At 52.4% G+C, this 22,508-nt stretch overlaps 10 protein-coding genes across 10 annotated transcripts; 3 read left to right on the top strand and 7 right to left on the bottom strand.

The window, feature by feature from the left end:
• Nucleotides 1–392: 392 nt before the first annotated feature.
• On the top strand, nucleotides 393–2,973 carry LTS14_007850 (uncharacterized protein; the record flags this gene model as incomplete). Its single annotated transcript, XM_064840539.1, has 3 exons — nucleotides 393–676; nucleotides 728–2,127; nucleotides 2,192–2,973. 3 exons carry the CDS (start codon nucleotides 393–395, stop codon nucleotides 2,971–2,973), a joined length of 2,466 nt encoding a protein of 821 aa, XP_064691989.1.
• An 804-nt stretch (nucleotides 2,974–3,777) lies between these two features.
• Nucleotides 3,778–4,371, top strand: LTS14_007849 (uncharacterized protein; the record flags this gene model as incomplete). The annotated part of the gene is made up of 2 exons (XM_064840538.1): nucleotides 3,778–4,137; nucleotides 4,204–4,371. 2 exons carry the CDS (start codon nucleotides 3,778–3,780, stop codon nucleotides 4,369–4,371), a joined length of 528 nt encoding a protein of 175 aa, XP_064691988.1.
• Nucleotides 4,372–4,508: 137 nt separating this feature from the next.
• LTS14_007848 (uncharacterized protein) lies at nucleotides 4,509–5,519 on the bottom strand (the record flags this gene model as incomplete). The annotated part of the gene is made up of 1 exon (XM_064840537.1): nucleotides 4,509–5,519. The coding sequence occupies one exon, from the start codon at nucleotides 5,517–5,519 to the stop codon at nucleotides 4,509–4,511; it is 1,011 nt and encodes a 336-aa protein (XP_064691987.1).
• Nucleotides 5,520–6,123: 604 nt separating this feature from the next.
• LTS14_007847 (uncharacterized protein) lies at nucleotides 6,124–8,175 on the bottom strand (the record flags this gene model as incomplete). The annotated part of the gene is made up of 6 exons (XM_064840536.1): nucleotides 6,124–6,711; nucleotides 6,759–7,136; nucleotides 7,190–7,384; nucleotides 7,440–7,723; nucleotides 7,782–7,915; nucleotides 7,967–8,175. 6 exons carry the CDS (start codon nucleotides 8,173–8,175, stop codon nucleotides 6,124–6,126), a joined length of 1,788 nt encoding a protein of 595 aa, XP_064691986.1.
• A 615-nt stretch (nucleotides 8,176–8,790) lies between these two features.
• LTS14_007846 (uncharacterized protein) lies at nucleotides 8,791–10,833 on the bottom strand (the record flags this gene model as incomplete). Its single annotated transcript, XM_064840535.1, has 1 exon — nucleotides 8,791–10,833. The coding sequence occupies one exon, from the start codon at nucleotides 10,831–10,833 to the stop codon at nucleotides 8,791–8,793; it is 2,043 nt and encodes a 680-aa protein (XP_064691985.1).
• A 1,145-nt stretch (nucleotides 10,834–11,978) lies between these two features.
• Nucleotides 11,979–14,076, bottom strand: LTS14_007845 (uncharacterized protein; the record flags this gene model as incomplete). Its single annotated transcript, XM_064840534.1, has 2 exons — nucleotides 11,979–13,874; nucleotides 13,945–14,076. The coding sequence occupies 2 exons, from the start codon at nucleotides 14,074–14,076 to the stop codon at nucleotides 11,979–11,981; spliced, it is 2,028 nt and encodes a 675-aa protein (XP_064691984.1).
• A 1,331-nt stretch (nucleotides 14,077–15,407) lies between these two features.
• On the bottom strand, nucleotides 15,408–16,330 carry LTS14_007844 (uncharacterized protein; the record flags this gene model as incomplete). Its single annotated transcript, XM_064840533.1, has 2 exons — nucleotides 15,408–15,760; nucleotides 15,814–16,330. The coding sequence occupies 2 exons, from the start codon at nucleotides 16,328–16,330 to the stop codon at nucleotides 15,408–15,410; spliced, it is 870 nt and encodes a 289-aa protein (XP_064691983.1).
• Nucleotides 16,331–18,016: 1,686 nt separating this feature from the next.
• On the bottom strand, nucleotides 18,017–18,637 carry LTS14_007843 (uncharacterized protein; the record flags this gene model as incomplete). Its single annotated transcript, XM_064840532.1, has 2 exons — nucleotides 18,017–18,406; nucleotides 18,500–18,637. The coding sequence occupies 2 exons, from the start codon at nucleotides 18,635–18,637 to the stop codon at nucleotides 18,017–18,019; spliced, it is 528 nt and encodes a 175-aa protein (XP_064691982.1).
• A 536-nt stretch (nucleotides 18,638–19,173) lies between these two features.
• LTS14_007842 (uncharacterized protein) lies at nucleotides 19,174–20,342 on the top strand (the record flags this gene model as incomplete). The annotated part of the gene is made up of 2 exons (XM_064840531.1): nucleotides 19,174–19,937; nucleotides 19,988–20,342. 2 exons carry the CDS (start codon nucleotides 19,174–19,176, stop codon nucleotides 20,340–20,342), a joined length of 1,119 nt encoding a protein of 372 aa, XP_064691981.1.
• A 245-nt stretch (nucleotides 20,343–20,587) lies between these two features.
• LTS14_007841 (uncharacterized protein) lies at nucleotides 20,588–22,462 on the bottom strand (the record flags this gene model as incomplete). Its single annotated transcript, XM_064840530.1, has 4 exons — nucleotides 20,588–20,712; nucleotides 20,777–21,987; nucleotides 22,054–22,388; nucleotides 22,439–22,462. The coding sequence occupies 4 exons, from the start codon at nucleotides 22,460–22,462 to the stop codon at nucleotides 20,588–20,590; spliced, it is 1,695 nt and encodes a 564-aa protein (XP_064691980.1).
• Between the last annotated feature and the right edge of the window lie 46 nt (nucleotides 22,463–22,508).

Below are 22,508 nucleotides of genomic sequence, written 5' to 3'. Positions count from 1 at the left end.
ATTGCACAGGCTGGACGTCTACCTACTGACTCGCATATATCATCACGCGCGGAACATCAGTAATTCCTTATCCAAGCACACTAGATGAGTGTGATACTGGAATGTGCAAAGCACTACGATGATACGACGGCTGCAGAGCGGTGCGTCTGCTGTAGGGTGACATCACAAGCTTGCTGCAAAACATTGGAGCTTCCGCGAGCTCCGTGAACCGCACCTGACCTCGAACCTTATACCAGGCCAGCTCAGTAGAACAGGTGAGGAAAGTAGGTGAATGACGTTGGAAAGAGGACTCGCTTGAGACAGCCTTTCCAACAACACTACCTCTCCTACTAACACCTCTACCTCCTGTACTTCCTCTCCCACACACTACACTCCAACATTGACGAGCAGCCATGGAGCACGATACTGGGCCGTCCGAGGTCCCGCAGGGCTCTCAACTCACTGCACAGCAGGACAAGTGGTCGGCCTACGGTGCGACGAGGTCGACTGTCAATGAGCAGCCGCTGAGCAAAGAGGAGCTGGACAAGCTGACCCGCTTCTTCCATGCCACGTTGTATCTATGCCTCGGCATGCTCTACCTCAAAAACAACCCACTGCTAAGAGAGCCCTTGAAGAAGGAGCACCTCAAGCCTCGATTGCTCGGGCACTGGGGAAGTGACGCTGGGCAGAGTTTCACGTATGTCATGTCATAGTAGACTGGGATGAGAATCAGCTGAGAATGATATAGGTATATCCACTTCAACCGTATGGTAAAGAAGTACGACCTCGATGCCTTCGTAGTCTCCGGACCCGGCCACGGTGCTCCAGGCCTGATCTCCAACTTCTACCTCGAAGGTGTCTACAGCGAGGTCTACCCAAACAAGAGCGAGGATGTCGAAGGTCTACAACGCTTTTTCAAGCAATTCTCCTTCCCAGGTGGGGTGGGCAGCCACATGACACCGGAAACACCGGGTTCCATCCACGAGGGTGGTGAGCTCGGATACTCGATCAGCCATGCTTTTGGTGCTGTTTTCGATCACCCCAAGACCATTGCTTTGACGATTGTTGGTGATGGCGAGGCGGAGACTGGACCGTTGGCAACGAGCTGGCATAGCAACAAGTTTTTGAATCCCATCACGGATGGTGCGGTACTACCTGTGCTACATCTCAACGGCTACAAGATCAATAATCCGACGATTCTGGCACGTATCGGCGAAGATGAGCTGATCAAGCTCATGGAAGGGTACGGCTGGAAGCCATATGTGGTCGCTGGATCGAACCTGGAAGAGATGCACCAAGCTATGGCTGGGACAGTCGAGAAGTGTGTGCAAGAAATTCTGCACTACCAGAAAGAAGCTCGTGAGTCCGGTAAGGTGTACCGACCCCAATGGCCCATGATCATCCTGCGATCACCCAAAGGCTGGACTGCACCTCGCAAAGTCGGGGGTCACTATCTCGAAGGTTTCTTCCGCGCTCATCAAGTGCCTTTGCCCAAGGTGCATAACGATGAGGAGCAGTTCGCGATGCTCGAGAAGTGGATGCGGAGCTATGAGCCCGAGAAGCTCTTCAACAAGGATGGCAGGCTGATTGACGAGCTTAAGGAATTGCCTCCAAAGGGAAATAAGCGCATGTCTGCCAATCCCATCACGAATGGCGGCTCGATCAGACAGCCACTCAAGCTGGAGGATTTCAGAAAGTGGGCTATCAAGGTCGATAAGCCCGGCACCACGGAAGGACCCTCCATGGCCAACTTTGCCGATTTCATGAAAGATATCATGAAGAAGAATCCCGACTCCTTCCGCCTCTTCGGCCCAGATGAAACAGAATCTAACAAGCTGTCAGCAGTCTACGACGTAACGAAGAAAGTCTGGATGAACGGCTACTTGCCCGAGGACGAAGATGGCGGGAACCTCGCACCTGCGGGTCGAGTCATGGAGATGTTGTCCGAGCATACTTGTGAAGGTTGGCTTGAGGGCTATACGCTCAGTGGTCGACATGGCCTGCTCAATTCGTATGAGCCTTTCATTCATATCATCGATAGTATGGTTAATCAGCATTGCAAGTGGATCGAGAAGTGTCTGGAGGTGTCGTGGAGGGAGCGGGTGAGCAGTTTGAATATTCTACTTACTTCTACTGTGTGGCGACAAGGTAACATCTCCCCACTACCACAAACTTCTGTCCTCAAATAGTACGCTAACTTGTCATATTACAGACCACAACGGCTTCACCCACCAAGACCCCGGCTTCCTCGACGTCGTCGCCAACAAATCCCCCGAAGTCGTCCGCATCTACCTGCCCCCCGACGGCAACTGCCTCCTCTCCGTCATGGACCACTGTTTCCGCAGCACAAACTACGTCAACACCATCGTCGCCGACAAACAACTCCACCTCCAATACCTCAACATGGAAGACGCCGTCGCGCACTGCACCAAAGGGCTGGGAATCTGGCCCTGGGCCTCCAACGACGCGGGCGCCGAACCCGACCTCGTCATGGCCTCGTGCGGTGACGTCGTGACGCAAGAAGCTCTAGCGGGTACGCAACTCCTGCGGGAAATGCTTCCGGACTTAAAAATCCGCTTCGTGAACGTCGTGGACCTGTTCAAGCTCATGCCGAACAAATACCATCCCCACGGCACCACAGCAGAAGAATACGCCGCGGTCTTCACGAACAACAAACCCGTCATCTTCAACTTCCACTCGTACCCCTGGCTCGTGCACCGCTTGACCTACCAGCGCGAGGGCCAGCATCTGATGCATGTGAGGGGTTATAAGGAGAAGGGGAATATTGATACGCCCCTGGAGTTGGCGATCCGGAATGAGGCCGATCGGTTCTCGTTGGCTATTGCGGCGATTGATAGTCTGAAGAGTGTGTTGGGGAATAAGGGCGCTGGGGCGAGGGGGAAGCTGGTGGATATGAGGACGAATGCGAAGAATCATGCGTATGAGACTGGGATGGATCCCGAGGAGTTTGAGCACTGGACGTGGAAGTTTTGAGGGTGGTTGACGGAGTAGTGAGATGTGGGAGCGGCTTGAGGGAGGAGTGTTCGGGTTGCGATGATTGTGGAGTTTGGTAGAGATGAGTAATGATGTGTACAATGCCCTGTCTATTTCTCCAAGGCCGGGACACGGGAGTAGTAGTCTTGCCAAAAAGACTGAACGATGAAGCCAACCATATTGGACTGGAAGGGCCGCGTTGCGATCGAATGATGAAGTCTGGATAGTACGTCAGCACAAGACCAGCACAGATCTGGAAGAGTACGACTTGCGATGCGCCGCATGAGCCTTTTACCGACCACGTGCTTCGATCATGTGCTCCGGTGACGACAGAGCGCTGTCCGGATTAGGCAGGCACGCCCACACCTAGGAGTCCTATGTAACGTGGCCACTATCTAAGCCTCGTGAGCGGCTTTATCCAACACTGTCGCTATGGCAGGAATAAACACGTCCATCATGAGGTCGAGTCGGCCATCACTAATTGATCTACTCTGAACGACAGTTCGCTGTTCCAGCACGCAGCTTATGTTTCCTCCTTCGAGCGCGGACAATCAGTTGCACAGGTCAAGGTAAAAGCCATTCTTGTTTGCGCCGATGGAAGCCGTCCATTCATAAGGATTGGCAGCTGATTGTCAAGGCACTGGTCAAGCAGAGTTTCCTTCTTGGTCATTCATTCACCTACAAACACTTGTACGTCAAGGAAGATTCCTATATAAAGGCTTTGCCTTCTGGCTCTTTCCTTTTGATCCATCTTATCATAGACATACATATACAAGACTACGCGAAAAGCATACGACCACCGTCATGTCGACTACATCAGGCCCCTCGTCCTCAGCCACGATCTCAACCATTCTCGTTCGTCCAGTCCCACAAGATCCCACAAATCAGACCACGATCCAAACAGTGTACACTCCACACACTATCTCCCAGAACGATTCCTCCGGCCTCGAGTGGATAGCCAGCCCGATCTCCGCTACTCTGGGTCTTCCGCTGAAGGCTGCCCGCTACCCAGGGGAGAACGGCAAAGTGCCCAACAAGATTCTCCTCGGCCTCTTCCTTCACACCGACCCGGAGGATCTCGAGACCTTCGGAAAGATCAGGTACCGCAAGATGACGGGTAGTGTGGTGTTGGCTAGGGTTGATGAGCAGGCGATGACGATTCAGGTTAGCTCTATACGAATAAATGTGCTGTCTAGTGAATTGTGATACTGACTCTATCTTCGTGACCAGGATGTGGAGCCTTTGCTCACGTACCTCAACTCTGTTTCGGCGGAGTTGTACCAGTACTGCAAGGCCGAATTCGCCAATGAGGATGAGAGAAAGCGGAAAGCAAAGGAGCTCGCGGCCCACCTGCTCACGAGGGAGGCATATGAGCGGTGGCGTGCAGGTCGCCAATAGTGCGCCGAGACAGAACTTACAGGTCTATGAGCTGTACATGTGGATACTTGCCAAAGGCCTTTGGACTGTCAACAGCTTGATTGCTTCCAGCAAAGACATATACCTATTGCTTCAAGGCAAAGAATGATCCAAGATCATCACCAACTCTCCTTATTGTGGGGCGCACTCTCCAACGTCCACTTGCTAAAGAAGTCCAGTACTACTGGTGTATAAGCCAAATCCCTGTCACCAGTACAATTCTGCGTCTCACTGATGTGCAGCGCATCGAAGTTCGTCCCTGTGCTACTTGGCCAGCAATGTCCAAGATTGTAAAGCTGATAATGCACCACTACATCATCCCAGTCGCCGCAGGAGTAGGTAGTGATATTGTACCCAGCAGGCGTTGTGTCGTAAACCGGCGTAGCATCGGCGCCGCAATCACGCTGGCCCCACCACGAGACCCACTCGAGGATATCCGGTAGATCACCGCCACTTCCTGGGCCACCGTAAGGCGAGATTACGGTGTCGATGTTGCCGTGCGACTCCATGATCGCTCGACGCTTGGTACAGATGTCTAGACTGGTGTCGTTGTAGAGTGCCGCGCTCGCCATGGCAAATGCTGCAAACTCGTCTCCAGCATCGCTACATGCGAGGAGGTCGACGAACCCACCACCGTTACTCTTTCCGCTGGCGTATACGCGGGAGGGGTCAATACAGTAATCAGTCTTGATATGGTCAAGAAGATCAGTGGTGAAGAGGGTATCGTTGATGCCTTTGACAGCATATGATGGACCTTCCCAGTGTCTGTTCAAGCCTTGTGGGTACACGACCAGGTAGTCTTGCGTGTAATTGAAGTAAGCGGAATTGTTGTGCTGGTCAGACGCAGTATCGGTGTTGCCATGATAGTCGAAGATCAAAGGGTACGCCTTTGAGGCTACGTAGCCATCTGGGACCTGGACGCTGTAGTAGCGACTGATATTGTCCGAGACTATGCTGAAGTTGTGGCCTGGGGAGGTTTGGTAGTTGTAGCCTGAAGAGTGGTTAATGCCACACCCTGCTGAGGCTGAGCCACGAGAACCACCATGATGTGCGTGCTGTGGTTGATGAAGTGGCCTTTGGGCACTGGCTGCCGCAAGAGCAGTGGCGAACGCAAGGAGCCAGGAGATCATGATGGTCTTCAGATTCGAGATTGACAAGATCTGTAGGGTGAGATGGATATGCTCAGAAGCGGTGCTGCGAAGGAGGAGTGTTTATATTCTGCTCTTTGCAATACCCGAAGGAAGGAAAGTGGGACACCATCTCGATTGGAAAGTGCTAAGTGCAGAAGATAGTGTTCGCTCCTGGTGCAACCTCGGATGACACAGTCAGCCATTGTGTTGCAGACGTAGCGGTAGCATGGGCCTCTTGGCTACGTCGCTACCTACTTGATGTTGGGTCAGCCGCATGCACTCTCTCAAGCTGAAGAGTCTGGTGCGGATCACTTCTTTGAGACCCGCGCGATCGGCTCACCTTACGTCAGACCTCACATTTGATACACATAACCTTCGCACTTGTCTTTTCTGGCTCCAGGATCGGAGAGCATACCAGAACAAGCTGGAAAGCTATGCACTCATAGCACGAAACAGGACAGAGACCACATAGGGTGATGGCAGTCACAAAGCCCACGCGAGCTGGTCGACAGAGCGGACTATCGACATTCGACATTTGCAAGAGTGTTCCTATTCTGCTTAGAGACTGCAAGCATTGATTACAGCGCCAGAAAGTAGAGTTTATTTACATTGCCTGCTCGGCATCTTTCTCCTTCGTCATGACCTTTGGTTTCGAAGACACTCCCTGCAGCTTCCTTGCAACCTCATCGGTCATATAGTCCTCAACATTGGGGCAGTAGAAGATCGCAGCGACCAGCAAGATGATACCAAATGGTATCGTGGTCAAAAACACGGTCCTGAAGGCCATAGCATATGCTTGCTTGATCGGCGCACCGATGGCGGCGAGGACTGCAGCGTTGACGCCCGGGACTGCATCGAAACTGCCTGTCCCGACCCCTGCCAGTAGTGCCGGAAGACTGGTTGTTGGCAAACCAGCTTCTGCGGCTGCTGGACCGACATATCTTGGCAGGTACTTCGTGAGCGAGCTCGCCAGAATACTGCTGTACATCGACGTGGCGAGGGCACCAAGAGCAGTACGGATGCAGCCAAGGACACCGGCGACAAGCCCAATGTCATCGGGTTCCCATACGAGGGCCATGGTCGATAGAGTCAGATTCTCGACATATCCGGCGCCGGCAGTACCGATCATGAGGAAAGCGATCGTCATGGAGCGAGTGCTTCCGCTGGAGGCAGACAAGGCAGCGATAAAAGTCTAGAAATGTCAGCAGATGTCAGACCATCAACGGGAGCTGTACTGACCATCATGATTGCGCCAGCGATAGTCATCTGCCACTTCATGCGAGGCAACGATCGAACGCCGATACCAGCAAGAATCTGCCCGCAGAGGATACTGCCACCAACGGCGCACGAGAGCCATCCAACTTCCGTGACATCGTTTGTGAATAGAGCTCCTACCATTGTTGGCCAGATGACGGTGCCGCTGTAGTAGACCATGGCTCCGATGGAAGCGCATGCCACTATAGCATCGTATTTCAGGTTGCGGAACAATCGCATCGGCATGAGGGGATAGTCCAGCCCACAGTAGGCTTCCCAGACACAGAAGATGACTAGACCCGCAATGCCGCCAAAGAAAGCTCCGAGCACCTGAGCGGATTTCCATGGGTAAACAGTGCCACCCTGCGAAGATTGTCAGCAAGGGACATAAGTCATGTCGGCGAATATTTGCTCACCCAGTTCAGACCGATGAGGAAGACCGTCAGCCCGGCCGTGAAGAGAACACTGCCTATCCAATCGAACTCCTTCAGCTGCTGCATCTTACTCTTGCCACCTACGTGTAGAAGCTTGTATGATGGCGGGTGATAGAACATCACATAAAGTGCGACTGTAACAACGTTGACAGCGACACCCATGATATAGCTTCCTCGCTAGAGAAGAGTGTCAGTGTGAAGCCATGACCTTGGTTCAGCCCATCACACTTACGAAAGTCACCGATGTGTGTTCATAGAATGCTCTGGCGATTGGCGGGCCAAAGACGGCGAATGGGACACTGGTGGAGAGCACGATCGCATTGAAAGTACCACGACTCTTATTCGGAACGAGTTCGCCGAGGACCACACTGAAAGAGAGCTGGCCAGATGCGGCAAGACCGTTGATGATGTTGGTAGCGATAAGCATTTCGATGCTTTGAGCTGCGGCACCAAGGATATTGCCGATGATTGCGAGCGCGGAGGAGCCGATGAAGAACCATCTTCGACCGAAAATATCTGCCGGGGTAAGAGTATTAGTATTCCATCTTGTTGGTGATGGACCACGAACTCATACCTGACAATCTTCCCACCCACAAGAATGCAACAGCGAAGCCAGCTTGCCAGGCCACGGCGAGCCAGATGACATTCGTTGAAGGACCAAGGGCGAGATTGATCAAGGAGAGAGTGTTGGCTGGTAGCACCCATCCTCTGAACAATGCATCAGTCGTAGTACACAATAGTGATGCAACCCCTACTTACAGATATCCCGAGATTTGCGCCAAACACGTCGCTACCAGCGTTCCTATGAATGCAGGTGATCGATAGTAGTTCGGAGGTAGGTCTTGCACCATCCCACCGATGGCTTCTGAAGCTACATGATCGTGATGAAGCTCGATGTCCGTGGGGTGTTCATGATGGGCAGTCTGTTCGACATGATGTATCTCTGCTGACTTCTCCGCCGACGACATCTTCACACCCGGGTGGCCAGAAGTATCGATCTGTATCGAGCCTTCGTGGTCTCGTTGTCGTCGCCTATATGCTGGTTACTGCCTTGTTGGTATCGCTGCTAGGTCGATGTCAACAGCAAGCGCCAAAGGACAAGTTGATCCCACGGAAAGAAACCAAAGAAGTCGAGAGAGTGGAGGCCCCATGGGGTAGTAATATATTAGACACACCCCGTCCCATACTCATGGATGTCGTGAGGCGAACTGGACCGTGAGCGCTGTTGACTAGGCATGCACAGTGTCGGTCCAGTCTCCGCGTTTAGCTCGAGGAAAAGCGTAGCCGGGCTTTGGATTAACCTACCCGAACGGCTCACCTTCGGGAGATCACTCTCACTGCATGTGGCGCCCACGCGACAAGAAACTCCGAAAGCTTCAATGTTGGTCTAGACACGGTATTGTGACACTAGAGACACGTGAGGATGCTGTTTTGGGGTGCGAATAGCTCGCCACGAGTTGCTACTGACTCTTAATTGGGCAGATATTAGGGTTCTTGTACATTTCGATCTTGATGGTACACGACGGTACTTTTCGGCGACAAGAAGACTAGCGAGTCATGTAGGCATGAAAGGCCGAGACTGCTTACCGACCGTCTCCACTGCCACCGCCAGTGCCAGTCTCTTTCATCTCCTGCTCTTCGCCAGGCAGAAAGATCTCGTGACCGCTCCCATTGCGTACCCAAAAGCTGGCCACGCAGCCAATAGCGGCCAGCGAGCCCGTGATCCACCATGCCATGCCCACAATACCCCTCTCAGTCCACAATCCATACCAGTAGCCGGCCAATATGGGGCCAAGGGTCCTGAAAGTTGCTGAGCATGCTTGGCCTACCCCGTGAATAGTTGCCAGGACGCTTGGGTGTGGAGAGCTATTGTTTAGGAGGATGATCGATGCTGGTAGTGCAAATGTACGCGCGGACACTTGAAGGAAGAGCACGAAGCTAATTCCAAGCCAGACCACCCAACCGCTTGCTGGATATGGTGATGGCGAGGCGGACGGGAGCAGCGCGATGTATGGTGCGAGATAATATGCCGTAGGGAACAGGAAGAGCGAGCCTCGAAAGCATCGCATGAGGCCGAAGCGAGCATTGGCGTAAGGATAGAGTAGGAACTGCAAAGCTACTCCAATGAAGCCGATGATGGCCATTGCAAAACCAATGGTCGGAGGCGGAAATGCAAGTCCAGAAGCGAACTTGAACACACTTCTTGGCCGAAGCTGTTCGTCTTTGATGGGCAGAGGCTCGACCTCAGGTATCGCATCAGAGACACCCGGGATGAACTCACGTGGAGTTGCAAGAAACAGGATCCATAGATTCGCAAAGGCACCCATATGAAAGTCGAACACAGCTATGCTGACCAGAGTCCACAGCACGTTTGGCGTCCATATGCGATGAAATGGAAGCCTTTGTGCCGGTCGTGACTCTACCTTCTCGCCGTTCGATGCTAACCGGTCTAGCTCAAGTGAAGGTCGATCCTGTCCAGACAACAGACCTTGCCGTTGCGTCTGCTGTACCATCCGGTATCCACGATTTTTTGCATCCTGTAGCTGGTTGTACAGATCCCTAGCCATTTGTATGGGATTGAAACGTGATAGTTCTAATGGTCGCTTGCCTTTCAATGTCTCTTGTAGATAGAAGTGCACTATAAGCGCCTCTCCAAACAACAATGCTGTGCTGATCAAATTGGCCAGAGCGTATGGGTGTCGCTCCATCCACGCGACCCCGGAGACTCCACCAAAGGTACTCCCTGGTCCAAACCACGCAGGAAAGCTCGTGACTGGACTGACCAGCAGACCAGATATGATCGGTCCTAGCACGTTGGCCACGTTGAAGGCCGCTGGCAGCAACAGGAACGCACGAGGATGCCAGGGCTTTGGAGTCCTTTCTGCAACCATTGTTCTGGCCGAACCAACAGTACCATTGATGGCACCACTCATTAGCCGCCAGAACACTGCTTGTCCATATGTCCTGCTAAATCCGACTCCTATGCATCCAATGCCTGTCCCTACCAGCCCAATATTCAGCACAAGTTTCCTGCCAATACTAGGCTGGTCCGCTGCTCGGCCCCAAAGTATGCTTGTGATGATCTGTGCCGCTGTGAACGCTCCCTGCAACACACCTGCTTGGTGCGAAATCGTCTGATCAGGCAGCTCGGGATCGAAGGACTTAAGCTGGTGCACCATGTACGTCTGTAACGCTGCCATCTGGTAGAAGTCGACAAACCGTGATGCGGCTAGTATAGCCAACTGGCCTTTGTTCGGGATATTGCGCCATGTGGGAGGTAGAGGAGGATGTGCTGCTATTGAGTCTTCATGCATTGTCGTAGCCTCCGGCAATGTCAAGAAGCTAGAAGGTAACGCCAGCGCTGGTGGTGACAGCAGCGGTGGCTGTAGTGGATACGACTGTCCAGTCTTGTCTGCAGTACCATTCTCAATGTTTGCAGGCGACCAGCTTGGAGTGCGCGTGCCACTATCCGTAGCCAAGAAATCATTGTCGGCATATGGCGAATCGCTATACTCTGACGGCCTTCGCCGGTTGTTCTGCGGCCATCGCCCAGCCTCGTCCAAGTTCAGGTTCCCGGAACGTGATCTGTTCCGAAGATGATGTCCTGAAGCTTGACGTTGCGACATGCCGGCGATAGGTTACGTCCGCGCGGCCAGCGGTAGCGGATCCGAGCTTCCGTAGGATGTTCTTGGTGGGCAACACCAAGTCTTGCATACAGAGTACACCTGAACACATGTGCTCTAAGGTAGCAAGAGGATACACTGCCAAGCATTGACCTGCCAGCGTGATCGACGCAGCGTGCCTGCCTTTGCGGGCCCTCGCTGATGCGTCAGGTACCGATGCTGATATTGAAGCCGGCTTCGATCCGAGAATCTCTACCGTTGCAACTACACATTGTGATTTGGCCGACTATGTGTGACGGCAACGTGCACAAAGTTGCCAAGGCTTGTGACCGCGTACGCTTGTCGCTCTTCCGCGACGACTGCATGCGAGCGAGAGTTCATGATTCGATGCCGACAGAGGAGACAAATCCGCTCCGTGCAGATGAAATGGAAACTCGATAGAACGCGTGCAGCAAGGATCAGGAAATGCTTGGTAGCGCCACCACTGCATGCCAAGGCGGCCAGTCGGCCAAATCGGCACTGATGAAGATTGTGCATAAGCTATGTTTCAGGAAGGTGTGAAGAACGCAAGGAAGTATTCAACGACTTCGTCTTCTCGCAAGGCATTTGTGATGAGAATCGTCAGAGGAGACCAGAGAGGGAAGGAGACCTGATGGCTGGTGATAGTGACTAATTGTAAGCCTTGCGGATGTGTTGGCTATGCGTATGCAACGGGGACAGAGCTAGCTGGACACGACTCGTGGTACCAGAGCGATAATGGATCCAATGTCGTAGCAGGAGAACATGTGGAGACGATCATGCTGTTGGCTCCTGAAAATCGTGTCGGCGTAGAGGGAAAAAATCTTGTGATGCGGAGACATGGTGCTAGAACTCAGCACTGCGTACGTATGATCCTGAGGTGATGTGGTATCGAGTAGCTGATGATGTGAACTAGCGAAGTCTACGAGACACGCAGCCAGATCTGGCAATCACGACGACACTCATAGGAAGACAGAAGATTGTTGTACGACTGAAAGTCTTGCTTACTCGCACAGACAAATGGTATCTCCGCTCTAAATCAAATAGTAAATACAAGCAAAGTCATTAAGATACTGCTCACATGCAACCCAACTTTTACTGTATGCCAAAGGGTACATCCAAAGCCAACATCAAGCCAACCCACCACCACTGCTCCTGGAACTGCTAGTCCCACTGACAAACCCGTCCTCTTTCTGATGAACACGGCTATATCTGCCAAGTGCCCTCGATCCAAAGACCGTCTTCGTCATCTCGCCTGTGCGTCTACTGACACCTTCAGCAATGGGCTCGAGACTCTTCAGCGCACCGTGGCTGTGCAGTATGAGACCAGCAGTCATGATGACGAAGCCAATGGTCGCACCCAGGCCGACGAGAAAAACATCATGAGCGCTGTTATGCTCGCTCGTAGGTGGCAGGTTCTGGCCGTACGCGGTGGTCTCGTTCGACGGCTCCTCCATATAGTAGTTGGTGGTATCAAATCCTCTATTGGGTGAGAGATAGTCCGGGTTCAGCGCAACTTCTGCCTCGTAAGGCACCAGATTCTCTTCAGGCACTCTTTCCGCCTTCTCGCATCCCCAATCGTCACAAAATGGTGCTAGGTACTTGCTCGGTCTGAAGGTTCGTGCGATGACGCTCGAGGCAAGGACTCGACCATACACATCTAGTGCTTCGGCGAAAGACCACGCCTTCGCCATGTCAATATGGAAATCCGTCTCGAAGCCATTCTTCTTCGTGTTGCCAAGGTATGTGTAGTTCCCAACAGCGGTGTCCGCGGTGTAGAAGTTCCAGCTTTGCACCTCAGTAGCACCATTCCAGGATACGAAGAAAGCCATCTTCTGTCCATCTTTGCTGAAAGTCCACAATGCTGGCTTCGTCTCCGGTGTCCCGGTCCAGTTGTACTTGTTCGACCTGTAAATCATCACATTCGATGCTCGATCTGCAAGTTTGCCATACATCACCGCGCTGCCGTCTGCAGTATGTTCAGAGAAGTAAGCATGCTCACCCCAGCCGATGTGGCAGCCGCCGTTCGGCAGCATCTGCATACTGCCTTGGGAGCCGGACAGCAAACCACCTTCTGGCTCTGGAGCGGTCCACTCTTGCACTTTCGCGGCTGTTCCCGCTATATGATCAACCTCGATGATCCAGCCATGCGAGAAGTCTCCAGTGTGGTTGAAGTTGTTGCTCCCATTGTCGTAGAAAGACAAGACAGTATGCGTGGCGTTCTCAGAGATCCAGCGTGCGTGGTGCTGGTATGAGAACACGAAGTTGGTGGTGTGTATTGTAGCAGCGTTGCCACCCATCTGCCACATGATGTGCCCATCTTCACCAGATAACTTGTAGATCGCACTCACATGTCGTGCTGAGATTAGATAGTCGCCTTCGATGTTCTTGTCGATCGAGTTGACGTGGAAGTAGTCCCATGGTGACTCCTCGTGAAGCCCATCTCCGCTGGTATCTGTGGTTCCAGGCATAGTCCAGCTAAGGCTTGGGTCCACATGGTCCAGTGACCGCCACTCGAATAGCACTTTGCCCGTTTCAATCTCCACTTCTTGGAAAACACCCTCCACAATCCAACCCATGCCACGCTCAACATTGAATCTTGGGTTGATTGTAAGGTCGTACTGCCGCGGCTGGTACACGGTCATAAGGACTGTGGTCCCGTTCGAGTACGGTGTCATCTTGAATTCGTGCATATCAGCGCTCGCTCCTGCTCCCGAGCTGTCCACCGTCTTGACCACCCTGTAGTTCCGATCCATGATAACGCCATGGCCGCGAGCGAAGCCTTGGTGTTGCTCGCCCTCGAAGAAGCACAAGTGATCAGTCCCTCGATATGTGCACACTCTTGGCGCATGCGCCGTCTTCGGTCCACTTTCTCCTGCACCAGACCACACCAGATTACCCCAGTTGTCGTAGATGTATGGTCCCGGGTCGAGGTTGCGGTAAGGAGCAAGAAATACGTAGCCTGGTGTCACAAGCTCTGGTCTTAATATCTCAAAATCTATTATAGGAGCGTGAAGGTCGGGTCGCTATTGCCAGAAGAAGCTTCGGTCAGCCACCAAAGCAAGTACGGTGCAGCCAAGAGGTAAGCAAACTCACTGATCTGAACTGATGTGTGGGTGAAGTCTCATTATCGAGGTCTGCTCTCGCACTTCTGGCCAGTATTAATAATAGAAGTCCCCATATCCGTCCAGCCCATATGGAAGATCTGTGTGAGAGAAAGAATGACATGGAGGCAGTGGCCGCGCACTCGTACTATAAGATCGTAATGTAATGCAAAGAGCGCTGCTCTGCTAGATGGTCGAAAGCACGCAAGAACAAGCAAGATGGCGAAATCAGACGCCAACAATAGTAGTGATGGACAACAGTTCAAGAGGTCGACGTCAACATCGAATAACAGGAGCTGGCCAAGATGGCCTTTCGGCATGCAGTACAATCGAGCAGCCCGCTTTTCACCTGCATCACAGGCGCGAGACCAGATCCTAGTCAGTGCCTTTGTTGCTGACCCGCCGGAAGGGGTTTGAGATAAAACAGGCTGCCCAGAGTGTTTGAGCCGCTAGTACTGCTGCGAAGGCCCGAGTTGAGATATCGCAGATCGTTGCTTTCAACCTGCTACACACATATGCGACACGGAACGACTTCGAGCACGGAGCTGTAATTCCACGTCTAGGACAACGCGCTCGGACATCGACATGTGCATAACTGCTAGCCTGTGAAGGCCTCTCATTGTTCTCGTTCGCGGAACGACACAAGTCACTTAAACTGATCGGCAACGCACGCGACCCCGCCAAGGCACTTGCGCAAGCAAGGATTAAGGCTCTCGGCATCTTTCGAGCTAGACACATTCCATTCGCAAATCAGACAACAAAGCGCCTAACATAACGATGTACTGGAAGTGTGAGAAGCGCGCGCAAAGCACAGCACTGCTTGGCAGCTCGCGTTGATGCTGATAGACTAGGTTTCGAGAGTTACCTGGCGAATGTCCTCCGGTAGACGAACAGCAATAGTAGACAGGTGCAAAGCCCTTGAACGGAAGCCGGCTCTGTTTGTTGCACTGCATGACGTGGACATTTTCGTCCCCAACGTCGCCAAGGAGAAAGGGAGTCAGCTCGAGCTTGGTGTTGATGAACAGTCTAGTGGTGTCGCGGTCGTTCCTGGTGCTCCGCTCAGAAGTCCAGGAATCTTTGTTATTCATGGTAGCAAAGGAGTAACAAAGGAGTAGTACAGAAGTAAGTATTCGCAATAGCGGTATGCCGTTGCCCTTGAGCAAATGCAATTTGACTATTTCCTGTACATGCGCCTACCGTTCTGTGCCCATCGCTTTCCTCTACCCACGGCCCTCCCCGTGTGAAATGCTGGCAGTTGATCAAGAGATGTAAATTCCGTACAATCAGCTCAACGTGCGACGCCTCGGCCATCGCACAATATCAATAAGCTTGTGCTTGGTGGCATTTGCCACACTGCAACGGCCCGATGCATAGATCGATGTGTCGCGCAAGTGACCCTCTGTGAAACGCCAAAAACACCAGTAACCAGGCTAAGAACCATTATGCAACCCGCCCTCATGCCCGTGATCGCGACCCAAAGAATCTCCTGAAGCTCAACGTCGCGCCGTACACAATTGCAGCGAAGCTACCGCTCACAACAGTAGCGCGGAAAAGAACGTTAAGCATCTGCATTCTGTTTCTTCTCCGGCACCGGTCCACGAAGCCATCTGTGTCGTTTGTGCGTGGGAACTTCTTGCCTTCTGGTACCGGGACGTCTAGGAACTCGCAGAGTGGTTTCCAGCCTTCGCCCATCTTGTACTCAAGTAGGTTTTCTGCAGGCACTAGCGAACGAATTTCCTCGTAGTACTCCTTGAATCGCCGCTTGCCGTTCTTCTCGAAGTCGCCTTCCCAGAAGGAGGTCCAGAACTCTGGGAGTTGTATTAGTGGTTGCTCAAGTATAAGCTGATATCATTGCGCATACTAGATAGCATAGGCTGGTACATGCTCGCTGCCCAGTCGAATTTGGCCACAAGCTGAAGCTCAGGCTCTGTTGCCCTCCAATGTACAGTCTTCATCGTACTCGCATGCCAACTATCCACATCCCTCGTCGTTACAAGCACCTTAGCTTCTGGGTATGCCTCAATCAACTCTTTCGCGAATGCCACACAAGGCCAATCGCAGATGGCTTGGCAGTGGCCGAACAATTGATCCCATTGCTCCCGTCCAAAAGTTCCCTGCCCGTCGTACTTGGCTGCTAGTGCGTCCGACCACATGAGACAGTCTGGTGGGTTCTCTACCGAAGCAGACATCATGTGGTAGCAGTCATCGAAGCCCAGTTCCTTGAGTGCTGTACGTAATGATGCTGTGCCTGTTCGTCCTAGACCCAGGGCGAGTACTCTCATGGGCACCGTCCTTCGGCATTCTCGTCTGTTGATGTCTGTGTCTGTGGATGTGAAGATGTCGGTGACCGGTTTTTGGGTGTAAGGTTGTGAGGCCATGGTGTGTATTAATTGTAGTTTGTTTGGAGTATTGAGTCGTCAATGGGCCAGCCAGTAGTTAGGTTGTGCAAAGAATGGAATACAGCAATTGGTAGGTGAAGGTGCTCGGGAAAGAGTCAAGGAAGCATATGATACTCACGAATGGGTAGTCGCAAACCACAACTACACCGCCCTGAACATTACGATACGCCGAAACCTATGCCCAGGTATTTGCATATCCATTGGAGATTGATTGAGCCCCCCTTGTAACGGGGTCAAGGATGAAATGACGGCCGCGAGACGAAACTGCGTCACCAAGATCGTGTTGCAACGGGCCGTGCGACAGGGATATGAAAGACTTGCTTCGCCGCGTAACCAATAATTCGCTGAGGCGCCGCGGGTAAATGCCTTGTCGATTCAGCGCACACCTTCCTGTTCCTGGCAATCATCGTCTGTTGTCGATTTGGTACATGCAGCTGATTGGATGCCGAGCAGGTATTCGCTCCGTTGTCGTGGCAAGCAAGTCAGCGAGTTCGTGGCTTGTTCAGCCACCTCCACTTCTGGCGCGACAACTCAATTTCGCTGATCTTTTTGGAGGGTATGTACCGAATGTTCAACGAGAGGACGATTGCTTGCGTCCTGATCATGGTAGAAAAGAATGAGACAGCTACGTCATGATTCGGGGAACGGCCCCACATCCATACCACAGTCTGCAACAACACCTATATCATATTTCCAGGAGAGACCGTTTGTTCGGCTTCACGTGCCTTGTTACCACTTCCATCTATTAGCCAGAACGTTATCATCTCACGTGGACCGGCGCAATCGCGCAACGTAAGCTCTATCTTGTCGTCGTCGCAAACCTTCTCTTGGCTTATCGGAACGGCACTCTCGTAAGGCTTGGCGATACGCCAGATCGTCAGTCCTACCTTAGGCCCAATCTTGTAACGTCACAGACTAGGTTTCGAGTAAATGCCCTGCCCGAGTCTCAAAACACAAGCCTGTTGAGAACAGGTCAGTAAGGGATAGGAGATCCGCATGTCCTTGTGAGTGTGCCCTGACGGCTGTAGGACACGGCAAGAACGAGAGGTGCAATACATGAGCTGTCGCATAGGCCGAGAACGGCTTGACTGCCTTATTCATACGCGTGATGACAAAGTCCGCTGATGGTGTATATGTATCATAATGTGTCAAGCGTCCTCGTTGCTAGAATCGCCAGCCTACTCTGTAGCGACCATACTGATTCTGGATGGCAAGACATCGAGTGTCACGAGATACTAAGATACTATGGTCCCAGAGCTTTACTTTGAGCCTTCCAAGCTCTCGTGGTTGAGAACACTTGGTAGCTGACACCTCAGGGCGCCGATGCTTTTACTCTGCCTGAACCTGACCACAACGTGGCCTCTCGCGTTGGTCCACGCCTGGGCATAAGGTGGGAGCCCCTGTTGCGAGGCCATAGCAGGAGCCTTTGGTCATAGTTTGAAGCCGAAACGAAAGATAGCGCAGCATTACTGAAACGATAGAAGGTGTTGCGTTCCTGGCCTTAGAGTCGGCACTGCTGGCGGCTTAGGGCAGAGCAATCGTCTCCACCTGGACAGACAGGCTCTCGACCTCACGATGCATTTGGTGTTGCGACATCCAACATTCTCTGTAAGTCTCTAGTGTCGTACAGCTTCAGTCATCCCAAATCGCAGCAGCCTATCAAGCTCATGCTGTCGTCTCCCTGTTCTCCCAAGCATTGTACGTGCTTACTTCCTCATTATTCCAGTTCCCATCCGCAGTATCCGAAAACCGACCGTCTCTTCTCTTGTATTTGCAGTAGTCCCGAGCAGTCTTCTCCACTTTGTCCCAATCTTCTATGTCCAGCACACTTCTCACGCAAGCCGGATCGGACAGTAATGCCTTGATAGCATTCCTGGTCCACTGTGCACAGCTTTCTTGCCCATAGACACCTTTGCCGCTACTCCTAGGTCTAAGATTCTGCAGAGCTTGCTGTACTCGCTCAGGATCGAGCACTTTCGCAACGGTGATGCGGACCATCAGACCTGCTTGTGCGAGAGGCAGTTCTGACAGGTCGTCCTCGTGAAACATCGAAGACTGCGCGCAGTCCTCACTGAGGGCATAAGAACCAGTGTGAACGAGTTGATATCTTTTTGTTATGTCCTTCCTGACAGGCGTAGCTGGTCCTACCAGGAGCGTCCAATGATAAGAGTCGCAGTCGCCATGGCCACTACAGCGAGGATACAGTCCCAGATATAATCTCGGCTTGTCCTTTTGGCTCGAAGAAGACAGCGAACGGAAGTACGAGGGGCGAATGGCGTGAGGCATCGTAGATAGGCAGAACCGGCATAGAAATGAATCAACGGGTGTGAAAACGGAATATGACTTAACTTTCAGGCGGCACAGTGAGAAGCAGCAGGCTCATATCTGGTGAGTCCATAGTCGGGCCATTACTGTAGAAGAAGTGGACATGAATGTACCGTCTGGGGCATGAGCTGCACTGCCCGAGGGATGGCGTTTTTGACAGGACCCTTGGCGAGGTCTGGACCAAGCCAGATGCAGAAGGAGCACCGGATGTGGAGCGAAACACGAAAGCTTCTCGGTGGTGCCTGTAGACTGGACTGTCCTCTGGCTAAACGGGATCCAGTGCTTGGACGAGGCATCACTCTGAATACAGGACAATCGTATTCACTGATTGCTCGAGAAATCCACAATGTAGGTACCATAGCATAATTATTCTCGGTCCCTCCCGCGAGATCGGCCAGCCACCAACAGGTAGGTAAAACGCCATTTCGGTCAGCTCTTCCTTGAGGGACGCTCTTGAACACACTCCATCCCACGGACACAAGGCCGACATAAGTACTATGTCTACCTCAAGACGCATAGTCCGTGTAGGCATCATTGGCTGTGGCGAGGTGGCACAGACTGTTCACATACTGACCCTCACCAATCTCAACGCGTACTTTACCATCACGTACCTATGCGACACCTCTCCCGGGGCCTTGAAGCACTGCGAGACCAAGGTTGCTGGATCTGCTCGACCAAAGCTCACGCAGAGCGCCGAGGAAGTGTGCTCCTCTCCAGACGTGGACGTGGTCTTCGTCATCAATGCCAACGAATATCATGTCCCTCACGCTATACTGGCCTTACAAAATGACAAGATCGCTTTCATTGAAAAGCCAATGGCGATGAATAATCGGGACGTGAAGCTACTTATCGATGCAGAGAAGGCATCAAAAGGCACCGTTATGGTAGGCTATATGCGACGGTACGCCACCGCTTTTCTGGATGCTGTTGAGGAGATCGGTGGCATAGAGAAGATCACCTATGCCAGAGTCCGAGACATTATTGGACGGAATGCCATGTTCATCGACCAGTCAGGCATCTTTCCGAAGAAGTTTTCCGATTACTCCGATCAGGATAGCAAGGCTCTCGAAAAGGCCAAAGAGGACTGGCTACATCAGGGGTTGCAAGAAGATTTGGGCATTCCTGTGACAGAGCAGACCTCGACTCTATGGTTCCTGCTCGGAGGTCTAGGTTCCCATGATTTGAGTGTGATGCGAGAGGCCCTAGGCATGCCTCCAAAAGTGCTAGGCTGTTCACTCAACGCTGACACGCCCTTCTGGAAGTGCGTACCTGTCTTTTGATTATCCACGCCGACTACTGACATCGTGCTAGCGTTCTCTTCCAATACAAGGGCTTCGCCGTAAGCTATGAGTCCGGAATTGATGACATACCACGTTTCGACGCCCATCTAGAAGTCTACAGCAAAGGCAAGCAAGTCACAGTTCAGTACGATACTCCTTATATCAAAGGTCTGCCCATCACGATGACCGTACGAGAGAATGTGGATGGTGGTTTGCAGACTCGTGTAGTGCGGAAGACGTACGAGGACCCGTACACGCTCGAGATGAAGGAGCTGTATGCTCTTGTGACCGAAGGCGGCAAGAAGGTGAAGACCACTGTCGAGGACGCGGCAGAGGATCTGAAGATCTTTCAGATGATCATGAGGGCTGGCAAAGAGCAATTTTGAGGACCATACTGAGGAGCTGAAGCGTTGTCCAATCGGTGCCTGATTTCAACCCTCGCCTTGCGGGTGTAATCCCACTGTAAGAAGCATTGGCAGGAGTCAAATGTAGGGTTGTAGCATTGAGTTCACGATGGCCATAGTTCTTTAAGATGTTGAATATGTTCTCATTCACAAATGTAAGATTACCTGAATAAGTACAGTGCTCCTCAGATGTTCTCCTGGATATAGAGGAAGTAAACAGATGCCATTTACATCTTGTGGACAGAGCTGTTCTTGGACCAGCGACGGAATGTCTTGCCGAAGTAGAAGAACACGACGCCGAACAAGCACCAAAGGGTGATGAGCGACATGTTGGTCATGATCGGTGGCACATCTAAAAGCGATCGTTAGCATCCACTCGTGTCCCGTCTAAATGTTTACACTGTAGATCGACTTACAACCACTCTTCTCGATCCACTTGGTGATGAATTCAGAGAATCCATAACCCCAAACGTTCTTGTTGACTGTAATGGCAACCATGAGCGATCCAGCAACAGGTTTGTACGAGTCAACGGCGTAAGTCGTCACCATGGCAGGCAGAGCGGCGACCTGAATACCAGCACACGTGAAGCCGATAACGACGATAGCTTGCCATGGCCATTTGTTCTGGTATCCGAAAGCCACAACGAAGTTGCCCAGCATCATGATGAGGACGTAAGGAATCATGGCCGTCAGCCTCATCTCCGGCTCACGAATACCACGGTTCTTGCGAGTGGCGCGCGCAGATACCCAATCGCTGAAAGGTCCCGCAGTCGCGAGACCGATCATGGCACCAATGAGAATGGCAAAGTTCATGAAACCGATGTCCTGAGAGTTGAAGTTGTATGGCGGCGCGGCGAAATTTTGCGTTTGCGTCAGGTTCAGCGTCAAGAAGGAGCTGCAGGACCAAGAGACGACAAAGGCGGAGAATTCCACGATTGGGAAGGCGAACAGCTTCCACGGGATCCAGAGGTCGAGAAGGATGGACTTGAAAGGTGTGGCGTTTGGGGTGAAGAGTCGCCATTGGGCTTTGCTGGGCTTGCCCGTGCCGAGATACGGATCGCGATCTGCTGTTGCGGTGGCGGAAAGGTCTGGCATGGTACCGTGGGTTGGAATTTGGTGGACCGGGTCGCCGAACTTCTCTGGATCTTCCGTGGCTTCGGTTGGGTGCACCTTCTCCGTTGAGCCAGCTGGCGATGCTTGTTTAGTGGTTTGTCGCAGGTTCTTGACCACCTCGTCCGGGTGGAGACGATGCCATCTGGTCTCCGGGAACATGAAGATGACCATGATTAGCGAGAGCGCGATGAGGGCCGTGTTAAACCACCAGAAGCTACGCCAGCCGACGTGCAGAGCCATGGAACCAGAAATGATTGGTCCGACCATCAAGGATCCCATGTAGAACACCCAGTACACAGTATTCCAGAAACCACGATCGTGAAGGAAGAAGATATCTGCAATCACAGCTGGCTGAATGGTTTCAGCTGGACCCGCTCCGATACCGTTGAGAATGCAAGCACCCATGAACGAGCTGTAATCTTTCGCGACACCGCGCCAGATTGAGGAAACGAGGCAGATGATCTGGGAGGCGATATAGACTGGTCGACGGCCAAAGGATGTGCTGAGTGGGACCCTGTAGTACTGCTGTCAGCTGAACTGTAGCATAATGCTTCCGAGTAGCATTTCTCGAACGACCTACCAGATGAAGTTGCTGAATCCGAGGACCAAGATAGCCACACCAGTAAACTTGACTACATCAGGAAGATTCGAGTCAAAATCCTTGATGTAGTAGCCAAACATGGGTGCCAATGCAAGCGGACCAAAACCTTGTGTGAAGGATACACTAGTCGAGGCAGCGATTGTGAGGCCTTTCCAGAAAGGTGACCAGTTCAATGGGTCGTGGGGATCCGCAGATGGCTGTGGGACAAGGACGTGAGAGCCGCCTTTGACGAAATGATGGGTGCCGACGTCTGCCATGATCTCTGTACCAGGCAAGATCTCGGTGTGGAGCTCCTGCTCGAGCTGGTGGAGCTCCTGTATGATGTTAGATGGTGACCATTTACGCGCACGACTCTGCTACGCACCGCTTCATCGTAGTTCATCTCCATCTTGCCGTGATGTGTTCTGCCGAAGCAGAAGGAAGGTCGTTGAGTT

The sequence above is a fragment of the Recurvomyces mirabilis genome, assembly GCF_035927965.1.
Source record: "Recurvomyces mirabilis strain CCFEE 5264 chromosome Unknown scaffold_22, whole genome shotgun sequence".
Lineage (NCBI taxonomy): Eukaryota > Fungi > Ascomycota > Dothideomycetes > Mycosphaerellales > Teratosphaeriaceae > Recurvomyces > Recurvomyces mirabilis.
Note: the sequence above shows the minus strand (reverse complement) of the source record. Positions and strands in the feature narration are given on the sequence as shown.